Source organism: Eschrichtius robustus, chromosome 8 (assembly GCF_028021215.1).
Source record: "Eschrichtius robustus isolate mEscRob2 chromosome 8, mEscRob2.pri, whole genome shotgun sequence".
Classification (NCBI taxonomy): Eukaryota; Metazoa; Chordata; class Mammalia; order Artiodactyla; family Eschrichtiidae; genus Eschrichtius; species Eschrichtius robustus.
This window is the reverse complement of record NC_090831.1, coordinates 92,317,344-92,331,276: the sequence shown is the minus strand read 5'-3', so window position 1 is coordinate 92,331,276 and position 13,933 is coordinate 92,317,344. Positions and strand designations below refer to the sequence as shown.

The 13,933-nt window shown below is 38.7% G+C and overlaps 1 protein-coding gene across 4 annotated transcripts in view; it reads left to right on the top strand.

Moving 5' to 3' along the window:
- Positions 1-13,933, top strand: part of DOCK4 (dedicator of cytokinesis 4) — a 482,024-nt gene that overhangs the window by 437,132 nt on the left and 30,959 nt on the right. For all 4 annotated transcript variants that reach the window (XM_068549319.1, XM_068549318.1, XM_068549321.1 and 1 more), the window contains exons 36-38: positions 4,446-4,594; positions 6,858-6,944; positions 8,759-8,863. In XM_068549319.1, the coding sequence (XP_068405420.1) occupies positions 4,446-4,594; positions 6,858-6,944; positions 8,759-8,863 (341 nt within the window). The remainder of the gene's footprint in view (positions 1-4,445; positions 4,595-6,857; positions 6,945-8,758; positions 8,864-13,933) is intronic.

The following is a 13,933-nucleotide window of genomic DNA, read 5'->3' as shown; positions in this document are numbered from 1 at the left end:
AATAATAATTTTTTAAAAAAGGAATTCCTTAAAAAAAAAAAAAATAGTTGCAACAAAGTTGTAGTGTGACCTGCAAGCCTAAATTATTTACTTTCTGGCCCTTTGAGAAAATTTTGCCAACCCCTTCTCTAGATATAACTCTGTCAGTTCATGTCTTCTACAAAATAAAGCTGAAACTCTTTATTCAGAGCCCATCATAATTGAACCAACACCTGTCTGCTCAGCCTCATCTTACCTCTCGCACTACATTCCTAATTTTTATCCTTAAGAGCCAGCTCCTATATCATCTTTTCCATGAAGTTTTTACCTTCCTTCACTTCCCTCATCGCAACTCCATGACCCAGCACTCCCTGCCATGGGCTGAGTTGATATTTCCAACTCTTTTCCCCTTGCAATTTTTTCAGATTTCCATTAAAACATCTATCATGTTGTTTTTATTCATAGTTAGATAAGGTGTATGTGTGTGTGTGTGTGTGTGTGTGTGTGTGTGTTAATAGGTACGTAGGTAGGTAGTAGAGAGATCTTTAGTTGAAGGGTAAGTTCCTTGAGGACAGAGGTGATGTTTTCTTCTTCTTAGTCTTCTCAGTTCTTTGACCAGTGCCTAGCAGTGTGAGATTTAAATAAATGCATTACTAATGAATGCACTCAATGAGATTTTAATACCCTGAGAGCAGATTTCTCTCCTTCAATATTGGTAATTGCTTAATCACTGAGGAAGTCCCAGTATCTCTTCACACAGATGTGCTGATAGTTTTGATTAAATAAACTAAGATATTTGAGCTGACTCTGTTGTCTGGGAGTTTTAAGTGGTCATTTTAAAGTAGTTTGTATCCAATTTTTGAGAGAAATGGTGAACCTAGTTTTTCTATCTATGAAAACAACCTAGTAGACTTGTTTTATTTTAAAGTCCATAAAAAAAAGAAATGAGAGAGGGAAGTGAGGACAAGCTCTTGCAGATATGTAACAGATGCACTTTGGTTTTCTGAAAATCCAAATCTGTCTATTTTGGAAACGAATAAATCTTTTTTCTTTAATTTGTTTACTCAGCTTGCAGTTTTTATGTTCCCCAAAGTCATAAGAAATAAGTTCTTTTCCTATATAACAGTTTTCTTATTTCTCTTCTCTCCTCATTTTTGTGTGTCCTTGGAGAAAGTGAAATTGATGGAAGAACTTCTCTATCTTTATAGGATTCAGTTTAAATGGCTTAACCCTTTCCAGCCCTCTGTGACAGTGCCCTCCATTACTTGATTCATGTCCACCCTTCTCCTGTGTTATTTCTTTTTGCATATCGGTGTCCTCATTTTACACATCTCAAAACGATAGAATGAGATAGCCCATATTTAATTATGTGATGATGCCTTTCGTTCCGAATTATAAACACTTTTAAAAACATTGTCTATTGGAAATTTTGGATGTGATTCATCCTCCTCTTTTCAATATGTAGTATTGTCTTCTAAAGATGTAGAGGAATAAGTATACAACATATCATAATAAAACATCTACAATTTGTTAATGTGTTCAAACAACCTTAGTAGTCTGTTGTTAACACCTCAAAGGCATACATGTTTCCTTTAATGCTTCCTTTACACACACTGTTTACCTCAGGTATACATCATGATTTTCCCGAATCAAATTCTGAAACAGGTGTAATTTGTTTTCACACCTTTCCCATGTCACCATTCTGTCATTTGTCAACTTCCTCTGCTAGCTCACCAATGCTTACTTGTTTTTCCACACTTCCCAGGGGCAAGTCACCCACACCTTCCAGCCATCCCCTGGACCTTCCCAGGGCAAACATGATTTGGAAAGCACTTTAGGGATTAGAAACTCTTCATTGCTCCCCCTTTTTTTCACTTTTTTATTGTGGTAAAATATACATAACATAAAATTTACCATCTTACCTATTTTTCAGTGTACAGTTCGGTGGCATTCAGTACATTCACATTGTTGTGCAACCATCACCACCATCTGTCTCCAGAACTTTTTCACCTGCCCAATCTGAAACCCTGTACCCATTAAACAATAACTTCCCATTTTCCCCTCCCCCAGTCCCTGGGAACCACCATTCTACTTTCTGTCTCTGTGAATTTGACCTTCATTGCCTTTTAGGTACCACCCTGCGGGCAGCTGCAGGCTTCAGCTGTGGAGGGGTTCCCTCCGTCCTCACCCCTCCCCCTTTTCACTGTGACGTGGTTAGTCTCAAGGGTATTTTTTGAGTGCTCAGGGAGACACACAAGAAATTTGAGAGACGAAGATGATAATTCCTGAGCTGTGTCACTAAGAGAAGATAGGAGTTATTTAGTAGCTCAAGCGGAAAGGCTGTGAAGGACCATAGGTGTCAGTTGGTGTGATAAGTGAGGGGAACCTTAGTTTGTACAGATAACAGGAGCAAAGAGTGTGGAGGATGGAAAAACAAAGACACACATGGTGTTTTCTTAGGTGCTTGGCATGATAAGAATATGTGGGTAATTAAAGATTAGGAAATTATCTCAGGAGGCCTCAGAGAAAAGTAGAAGGCTATTCAAATGCAGCACAGCTCTGATGACCTGGTTATTATCATCACCATTCTTGTCCTCTGTAAAGCAGTCTCCCATGGCAACCTACGTTGTGGTGATTCAGCTGTTTCTGCATCCACTTATTAACCAACACCCTTTAGTGGGTATTCCCTCTCTCCATCTCACCACAAGAAAGGGTTTGTCCAGTGCCCAAGCAAGAGAAGCCACCTCTGTCCCTGGTGGGCAGCTGCCTCTGGGTCAGGATGCATCTTGTTTCATTCAGCAAAAGCTGGTGATGGGGTCAGGGGGCTGGAGGCTTCTTAGGAGAGACAGTGGCGGGCTCCTTCTTCCCTGTAATAAGTGGAGGGACAGTGGGAAAATGTGAGCGGAGGGACCATATCATGGGCAGCCTTCTCTGTCACTTTAGGAAATATGAATTTGTTCTGTTAGTTACTTAGAGTCATTGGCTAGTTTTAATCAGGGGAGCAATGTGATCATTTGCAGTGAAGGCAAGTCATATTGGTAACAGTACACAAACTGAATGCTGGGGGATAAGAGACTGCTGGTGGGTGATGAAAGCTTTTGCTGCAGTCATTGAAGCTACAGGATTGAGCTCACCAAAGGTAATTAAAGAGGAAGAACGGCCAGAGCCTGTGCCTTACAGGACTTCTACACTTGAGAGAAAAGAGAAAAGTGATAGGAATCTAGCTCTTTATCACAACTATATGTTATACATTGAGATAGCCAAATCATAGTACTAGAACTTAACATGTTACTTAAGAGCTTTATGTGTAGTTACCCTTAAAGCAAATAAGTGAAAAAAAGAATTACCATTTATGGATACTGTGGTAAAAGCTCCTACTGTGTCTTTTGAGATGTGTGTGGAGGTGGTAGTTAAATGGATAAATAACATAAGGGTTTGTTCATTTTAGTCAATGCAGTAAATGCGTTGGCTATTATAGTGTTAGATTATTATTATTGTAGTCCTTCATCGGTGACAGTGAATTCTGGTTCCTATTCTTGATGTATTTGGCCATATTTATGGTTCAGGAAAAGAAGAGACCTGCAGAATGGCAAGTGTTCTATTAAATACAGTAGCTGTCAACTATGCTTAAGCCTGTGGGTCACCATTTTCACGCGTGTGTATAGAATGTCATCTCTTTTCATGTTTCCCCAAGAAATTCCAACCACACCAAACATGTCATGACTTCAGTAGCCATTACTGAAGATTTGTTGGGGCCAACCATGGGGGTCATAGCACACAGCCCCCACAGTTTGTTCTCTCACACACACACACACACACACACACACACTGCTTATCCAATACTTTTACTCTTTCTTGTCCTTCCTCTGTTGCTAGATTTAAAACATTTTTCTTCTCTGAACTCAGCTCCTCTCTAGCTTTGCCCCTCCTAAATTCTGCCTGTACCCTGACCCCCCCAACACACAAACACACACATGCACCACTCTCAGATTTTTCAGCCTTTTATTATCCAGGAGAATTTAGCTATCATTTTTTGCTTCCTAAGCATGCCCTTTGGAAGATGCCCATAGTCCCACTCCAAGGGATTTACCCGTGAACTTCCTAGCAAACAAAAGCATGTCTCCCCTACCTACATCTTTGAACCAGCTACAGAGATACCCTTAAACATTTTTATTATGCTGGTAGCATATGAACGTTATGGGGGGGGGGGAAAAAAGAAGGGAAGGAGAGAAAGACAGAGAGAATAAAGAGAACCAAAAGATCAAACACAAATCTCTGATAATTCCATCTCCCAGGGGAACTCATCATTCATTAACCTTCTGTGGCATATATTCTGGACATTTTTTTCTTTAGTATCATGACATTCAGAGAATAGTATTTTCTCCAATTTGTCCCAAACCAGCCCCGTTTGAAGGGAGGTTCTTTGGGGTCCTGTCTCGATCATCACCTTCCCACTTGAATTTCAGAGGCCGCGTATACTCTCCTGTTATATGATGAGCTGCTGGAATGGTCTGATCGGCCCCTCCGGGAGTTCCTGACCTACCCCATGCAGACAGAATGGCAACGCAAGGAGCACCTGCACCTCGCCATCATCCAGAACTTTGACAGAGGCAAGGTAGGTGGCCCCGCCCACCCGTGGCATCTCCCAAGGTGATTGTCACATTTCCTTTATTTCTGGTTCATTGATGGCCACCTCTTCAAGCAGGGGCCCTCGAATTTCAATGTGCATTAAAGACTCCAAAGAGTTTATTGAAATTAAGATTCCCAGGCCCTACTCCTGGACATTCTGATTAAGTAAGTCTGGCTTGAGGCAAGGGATTCTGCAATTTTAACAAGGACTCCAGGAAATTCCAATGTGTATGAACATGGGACCCCACCTTGAGAAACACTGATCTAGAGGTTTTGACACCCAGGCATTTTATTATCTGAAAAGCCATTATCATACCTCACTCAGCTCCCCAAATTGGCATGTAGTAATCTGCCTCCTTCCACTTTTTTTTTAAGGTAAAATAAATGAAACTAAATTTGTTTACAGCATTTTATGGCATCCCGTCATATACTGAGAGTTGCCATGGGGTGTTGAAAACCTCCCTGAGCTAATAAGGCAGTGCAGCACATCACCTCCCTGCCCCCTGCTCCCTCTTCAAGGGTTTGCAGTGCTCTTGAAGAAAAATAATTGTGAATCTGACCCCGGTTGATTTGAACACTTGGATGCTTTGGTGATACGTGTCTTAGATTTACGTATATCTTCCAAAGTGCCAAGGTTAAACAGGAAATTAAAATACAACCAGTGGCTGTCGTTCTCTTATAAGACATAATTGGGTACACCTAAAAATTTGATGCAAGGGAATTGCTTCTTTCCTATCCTCTTCTATTATTTATCAAACTACACTGACATATCGTTCGTTACGTTAATAGCAAAGAAATGCCTCTGTGCCCTCCTGCAGTAAGGTTTCCACCCTTAAGATAAGCTGTTACAAAACCTCTGGCAGCATCTCTTGGCCCATTCTCAGGAGCTTGTGCTGGATCAGGGCTTGGAGACTACGGCCCATGGGTCAGATGGTTCACTGCCTGTTTCTGTTCGGCCCACAATCTAAGAATCACTTTCACATTTTTAATTGGTTGAACGAAATCAAAAGAAGAATGATTTGACATGAGAAAATTACATGAAATTCCCTTTTCATTGTCTATAAAGTTTTATTGGAACCCAGCCAAGCTCATGTGTGTCTATACGGATGTGTTTTCATGATTTAACAGCAGTTGAGTGGTTGTGACAAAGGCTGTATGGTCCACAAAACCTGAAGTATTTACTGTTTGGTGAAGAAATTTGCCGATACCTGAGCTAGATCAAAGGATTTCTGTATTTCTCCTTAGAGTAACCAGCTGGGTTAAACCCTCACAATTTACGAGTGAAATTAGGCCAAACAAGGAATCCACTGTGCCAGTTGTGGATAATTGGGCCTTAGGGTTCGGTGGCAGTTCCCCCTACCCCAGCATTGAGGGCCTGTTTATTCGTCTCCTTGACCATTGTGGAACAGCAGTTATTTCAAGATGATAATTTTGTTTCTTTGTTTTTTACCTATACATTTACTTTTTTAAAAAAAATTTTATTGAAGTAGAGTTGATTTACAATGGCGTGTTAATTTCTTTGGTACAGCAAAGTGACTCAGTTGTACATATATTTTTTTTCATATTCTTTTCCATTGTGGTTTGTCACAGGCTATTGGATATAGTTCCCTGTGCTATACAGTAGGACCTTGTTGTTTATCCAACCCCTATATATACTAGTTTGCATCTGCTAACCCCAACCTCCCACTCCATCCCTCTCCCACCCCCAAAACCCTTGGCAACCACGTCTGTTCTCTGTGCCTGTGAGTCTGTCTTTGTTTCGTAGATATGTTGATCTGTGTTGTATTTTAGATCCCACATACAAATGACATCATATGGTATTTGTCTTTCTCTGTCTGACTTACTTTGCTTTAGTGATAATCTCTAGGTTCATCCATGTTGCTACAAATGGCATTATTTCATTATTTTTGATGGCTGTGTAATATTCCATTGTGTGCGTGAGTGTGTGTGTGTGTATACACCACATCTTCAAGATGATAATTTTGAAATGATGCCAGGAAATGTTGTTTTTGTGCCATATGTTAATGACTTGTGGTGGGTTATCATTTCCCGCTCTAAAGATTTTTGATAGTTAACACGTTAATTACATGCTGTTTTCATGCTTAAAATTGCAGTGGTACCTTAAGGGTAGGTTATAAAGGTTAAGAAGTAAGGCTTGATCATCTGAAAGCAGTCACCTCCTGACCTCTGGGTGGAAGTTAGTAAATGTTGTGAGATCATGAACATTTATGTCATTCACTTGTCCACAGTGTTGGGAGAATGGCATCATCTTGTGCCGGAAGATTGCAGAGCAGTACGAAAGTTATTATGATTATAGAAACCTGAGCAAGATGAGGGTAAGGTACCTGGATGCATCCTAATCGGGTTATGGAATCCTTTTTTGCTTAGCTTTCCAATATGGCGCTATGAAATTAGCTTTGTGATGGTCTTGATATGTCTTGCAGAAAAGCTTTTTAAAGATGCCTTTCCTCTGAAGCATACTCCTCTGTTTATACAGAGAAACAACATGTTGATCTGTGTGATTTTTCTGATTAATATACAAAAAGGGAGCCCTTGATCTATTCTAAACACATCTGACATATGAAATATAAAATTTAACCCAAGATAAACATTTTCAGTTTGTTGAGGAAACTCTCCACACTATTAGAAGAGCTTGCCACTTGCACACAAATCTCTGTAACAATGTACCATTCTTAGTCCCATAATCTGCACAGCAAAATAGTAAAAATGACTAGCTGACACGTTTTTAAATATTTGGGGGTTAACTTCTATAGGTGTCAAATCTTTTTCACTTCAGAAATATGTTTTTATTTGCTAAACTGAAACCAAGGTCTTAGTACCCAAGAGCCCAAGGAGTTTAATATTTTGTGTCCCTGAACAAATGTTTGATACCTTCTTTTCTTTCAAATTCATGCAAGTCCCTCTGGTACTCCAAGTCCTGTTCTTTAAAGTCATGAACACTTGGTGTCATCTTGTAACACTTAAGCTCTTCAGGGTTTCTAAAACAGGATCATCAGCTTTTAAACATACATTTTAAAAAAAGATGATGATGTTGGCTTTTAACTCTGAGGTAGCAATTTAAGAGATGATCTCATAAACCTTTAACAGCTCAAAATCCCTTACACCACAAGTGACTTTTTCAGCTGGCAGGAGCTGGCCCTGTACTTTGGGCGTAGTATTTCATGTCAGCAGTTCATCGATATTTCTCCTAACATCAAAACCAAGGAGGAAAAGCCTTGTTTTAACTTCAGTCCATCATGCTGGCGCTGGCAGGCACTGCAGTTTTATATTAAAATGTTGTTGTGCTTCTCTGGGCATCCTGTCCCTGGAACAGAATCGAGGTTACAGTGTTTACCCGTTAGAGCCCTTGGGTGCCATAGTCACTAAGATTTTTATAAACCCAAAGCATTGCACTTCACGCCAACTGCTCTTTTGGGTGCTGTTACTGGGGGCGGGGGAAGGGGGAATGTTTGCAAGTGAAATATTAGTCTTTCTGTGGAAACCCTGGGGATAATAATACCATGAATGGGAAACCATAAGCTTTATGTACTTTGTAGTTCCAACCTTGTCAAAGACACACTTAAAAGCTTTCAGCCCAGACAGCACTTTGCTCTATGGGCCCCCGTTGGTTTGGTTTATTGGTTTATCCCTGTCCAACCTGTACAAGGTTGCACCTTCCAAATGTCCCAAATTTCCATGGCCCAGGAAAACCGAGTCCACAGGTGAGTATGAGAATTCTCCAGAATTTGCCTCGAACAGTTCATGTTAATTTTTATCTTATTGTGAAGAAAATATTTCCTCGATAGACCAGGTGCATAGAAATCATCCTCTCTAGTGAGAACACGTAATAATATACTCGATCCTTTAAAGCAGGGGTCAGGAAACTGCAGCCTGTGTGCCTCGCAGAATTGAGTAGTTGTGACAGGGACCATGTGGCCTGCAAAGCCTAAAATATTTTATTTTATCTGGTCATTTACAGAGTAAGTTTGCTGATCCCTGCCTTAAAGCACGGAAAGGGAGTCAAACCTTCTTTTCTGTAAACTGAACTAAAATGATGTTCTCCTTTTTATAGAAGAAATATCCTCTTCTATAAGGTGGTAGAGCTAAAAGATGAGATAAAATGATTAAAGTTTCCCCTGTTCTTTGCTAGATGATGGAAGCCTCTTTGTATGACAAAATTATGGACCAGCAACGTCTTGAACCAGAGTTCTTCAGAGTTGGATTTTATGGGAAAAAATTTCCATTTTTCTTAAGAGTAAGTAATATACTATTTAATTTGCTTTTATACTTCCAATATAGATATCCCAATCAAGCAAACTAAGATCTGAATGACATTTTATCCTTTTAAGACAGGGTAAAATAACGTCATGAGATTTTCTTTTAACTTTGTAGTTTGCAAACACACTCATTTAGAATGACTTGTTTTCAGTAATTTCCCAAGATTTCAAACAATCATTTGATTTTTCTTCTTAAGTTTCTAAGCTTACTATATCTTATGAGCAGTCTCTGGCAATTACAGTTGCTTCCCCTGTGTGATAGAGAGTCTCTCTTCAGAATGCGGTTTCCGTAGAGTTAACATTCGAGAGAAATGGCCGGAGTTGCAGAAAACATAGCGGTTTCACATTATGTGCAAACTCTTCCTCCAGAATCACGTGAAGAGCATTGTTTGGCCTAGTCGATTCTGTGAAAAGCTAAATGGCACTCAGCAAAGAGATGCAATTTATTGCTAGTAGAAACTATTTCTACAAAGGAAAATTTTCCAGACTTTCTAAGGTACCTACTGGATAGTAAAATACTTGATTCCATTCTCACCGTTGTTCACACTGTACCGAGTAGTCTCTTATGTGCTTGAATACTTATATAACATTTCGATAAGTAACATCCCACTTACACTTGCTTACCTAAAAGCTTTGGTTGGGAGAGGAAATTCACCTCCCCAGGCAACTAAGGAGAAGTGTCTAGGATAATTTTGTAACATTGAGTGAATTCATTACAAACTTTAAATCTCAATATACAAATATTTTGGTATTTGTGTTGCCCTAAATACCTTGCTTTAACTGTCAGTACCTATGGATAGATACAGGATGGGGGTACTTGAAGGCGAACAGAGAGGAGAAAGATTTGACTTCATTGTTTCTTTAATAATCATTAACTTAACCTGCCTTTCAGAATAAAGGTTTTATATATATAAAACCTTTATTCATATATATATATAAAATACCCAAACACCACAGGCAAAGATTGATTTAGTATTACATAGAACAAATGCTCAAATAACAAATCAATCGTCTTTAACTGATTGAAATGACCGTGTATTTGGGTGCCACGCAGACATAAGTAAAATCTCTTTGTTGGATTAAAGAGGAGCCACATGACGTACCTGGTCACATTGTTGGCTCTGCAGATGGACCTGCCTGAAGACAAAGGAAAACTTGATTCCAAATAAACAATCGTGGCAAACTCAGAACACATGCTGAATTTGAAAGACTACTGGGTCCAAGTTCTGAGGGGAAAGAAGGACATTCTAGAGCTGTGAGCAGCACAGAGGGCCGAGACCCCACAGGAGGGTCCAGACATGACTCTGCTGCTGCAGATACCCTTCCTCTCTTGGCTCAAAATCATGCAAAGATGATGTTTTCTTATCGTACTCAGGGCTACCTGATCCATTATGCACAGTAGATACAGTGTTTAGAGACCATATGATTCTTAGATGGCCCATAAAACTGTTTTAATTTCTTTTAAAAATCAGAAGAAAAAAGTGAACTTTTTTTTTTTTTTTGATGTGGACCATTTTTAAAGTCTTTATTGAATTTATTAAAATATTGCTTCTTTTTTTTTTTTTTTGATGTTTTGGCTTTTTGGCCATGAGGCATGTGGGATCTCAGCTCCCTGACCAGGGATGGAGCCCACACCCCCTGCATTGGAAGGTGAAGTCCTAACCACTGGACTGCCAGGAAAGTCCCAGAAAAAAGTGAACTTTTAGGTTAAAGAAAATGTTATAGCATATATTATAATGTATATTATACATTAGATTATTATTCATCTATTTGTCTTTATACCAAATGAGTCATACAATATGATTTTTAATATTTTTTATAGAGAAAGCAGCCCACAAAAGTGTTGTAGCCCTGATCAAATTCTGAATTCAGCTAGCAAGTGTATTATGAAGTATCCTAGATGTCTATCTAGTATGTGCAATTAGTGTTAATTAAAAGTGTAAAGTTTTTAAAAATCAGAAGCCGTTTAGGAGCCATAATTTTAAAGGGAATTTAGCAAATTAGAGGACTGCATCGTCTAATAAAATGAATTTTGTTAAAAAGTCAATTAGAATAAATCAATCTCTATATCACTGTTCTTTTGAAAACAGCTTTTCTAGAAATAAATGGCATTTCCTTCAAAATGAAAGAGAAGGGTCACCCTCTATTGGTTTCTAAAGAGCACTGTACCCTTTGGAATCATGAGGCTAGACCTTTTTTTAGGAAATCAGATTCTAGTCTGTTCTTTGATTTAAAAACAAATATCAACATTAAAAATTTCCTTTCATTGTTTGATCAATTTCCAGAAAATATTTAAAGCTCAAATAAATTAATATATTTATATGATTGTATGATCAAAGTAGTTTTTTTTTACCCTCATGGAAAATGGGTTCATTATTGACAATGTTTTATATGCATTAGAATATGTTTGAATAATGATTTGTCTAAGGAGAATGACTGAGGTCAAGGATGGGAAAAAGATTTACTTTTTATTGTATGCCCTGTACTATTTGGGAATTCTTTATACCACAGGTATGTATTTCCTTTAAAAAAAAAAAAAAAAAGACGATTAAAAAAAAGTAAGTATTAATAAATACGACCCAGCAATTCCACTCCTAGGTATATATAATCAAGAGAATTGAAAACATAGAGCCACACAAAGACATGTACATGAGTATTCATAGCAGCATTATTCATAATTGCCAAAACAAGGAAACTGTCCAAATGTCCATCCACTGATGAATGGATAAACAAAATATGGTACAGCTATACAATGGAATATTCAGCAGTAAGAAAGGAATGAGGTAATGATATATGCTACAAAATGGTTGAACCTTGAGAATATTATAAGTGAAAGAAGCCAGTCACAAAAGGCCACATGTTATATAATTCCATTTATATGAAATGTCCAGAATAGGCAAATCTATGGAAACAGAAAATAGATTAGTGGTTGCCAAGGACTGAGGGGAGGGGAACTAGGGAGTGACTGCTAATGGGCATGAGTTCCTTTTTGAGGTAATGGAAATAATCTGAAATTAGATAGTGCTGATAGTTGCACAACTCTGTGAATATACTAAAAGCAACTGAATTGCATACTTCAAAAGGGTGAATTTTATGGTATATGAACTACATCTCAGTAAAGCTGTGGTTTAAAAAAAAAAAACATTGATGGAGGAAATGCTTAATTCCTCTTCATTTCTCAGAAACTCAAATATCAGACCCAAAATTTATGTTTATTCCAAAATGATTTCTTAATACCATTGAATGACTTTACGCTTAGAGGAACTCCCCCGATTTTACAAACTGTTGTGATGTATAAGCATTTTTTTAGAACTGTTTCAGTTTTTCAAGTATTCAGATATTTATTTGGGGACTTCTGTAAGATGCAGGAAGGTATGTATTGCCTTATTTTATCAAACAAACTTATTATCTTTTTTAAAGAAGTTTATTTTATATTGGAGTATAGTTGATTTACAATGTTGTATTAGTTTCAGGTGTACAGCAAAGTGATTCAGTTATACATATACATATATCTATTCTTTTTCAGATTCTTTTCCCATATAGGTTATTAAAGAGTATTGAGTAGAGTTCCCTGTGCTATACAGTAGGTCCTTGTTGATTATCTTTTGAGTAGAAAAAAAGCAAATAATACAGCATCAGAAGGTATGACTTCTATCGAGAAAGTTTTAAATATAGGATTGTTTGGGGGGTCTTAATTTCTAGGGAGTCTGTCTTAGCTTGTGTTTTTCAAAGGATCATGATTCATTGAGAGGCTTGTGGGGAATTGTGGCAGGTTCTCAGCAGCCAATCCTGCTGTCGTTTCCTCTGTGTGCCTGCAGCTGCTTTTTCTCAGCTGCAACCCCGAGCCCTCTGCCCATGGGTGGTTTCTAACTTCCTCACTTTGGCCCAGAGTTCTTCCTCGGGGCATTTGACGCAATCACAGAAACCTCACAGAGCTGAGAAACACTGAGACCCTTGGGCCTTAACTCCCCAGACCACAAATCACTGTATTTCTTAAAGATCTGCAAGGCACATTATCCCACAATCTTTCCTGGTCTCAGTAGCTCCTAGGAGTTTTTCCTGGACGTAGCAGGCCATGTTCAGAACAGAGAGAGCTCAGGCCTTGGACTCAGACCTGAGCTTAAATCTCATACAAAGTATGTAACAATCTTGATCCTCAGTTCCCAATTATAAAATGGGGGGGGCGGAGGTAACAACCTCTCAAGTTTATTTGGGTTAAATAAGGTATGTGCAGAGAGCCTAGTCAATGACTGTGCTCAACAATTATAATTTCATTATCATTAAACTGTCAGAAAGAGTTCCTCGTCGATAACGGAATCATGAAGGCACTTGTTAGAAACGTGCCCATCTTTCCAGCTCTGTGGCCTCCATCAAGGATGACCTTCACCATTCTTTCCTCAGTGAGAGAGAGTCCTAACCACAGAATGTTTATACATATTGTAAGAACAAAACCAAAAACAGACAAAAATTTAGCAAGACCTTTAAAGTCCCAAATCTTAGCTTCAGCCAGTTAACAGAATTCCTGGCTACAGAAGGCTGAGCTGAGCTGGGGATGGCAGGGAAGCTTCCCGTGCCAGCCCAGTTGAGAGCTGGAATGCAGACAGGCCTAGTCTTCCTTTATATGGAAGGATCTCGGAATGAACGTGTTAAGGCTGATCTCAGTGACCTTTATAGAAAGAATGCAGTAAAATGTATTTTTAGAGATTGCACTTCCTTTGCTTTCTTCCAAATTGAGAATTTATCCACTTAACTTTGATATCCAGTTTATGAAAATAATCTGTAACACATGTGTTCACTAACATTTGGAGGGAACAGGATTGCTTTGTTTTGTGCTTCAGTGCTCTGAGAATCAGACGCCCCTTTGCACCTCATGCAGGTGAACCCAGAAGAGTGAGGCATGCTACTGGAACTTATCAAAAGCAATAGAGAGTTACGCTCATGACCTTTGCTCTGCATTTTTAATATTTGGGTAAATTCTTTAGACTGTTCCAGTGTATTTTTTTGGTTATAGTCTATTGATGTTGGGCCTATGCTTAGTTACCGCCAGT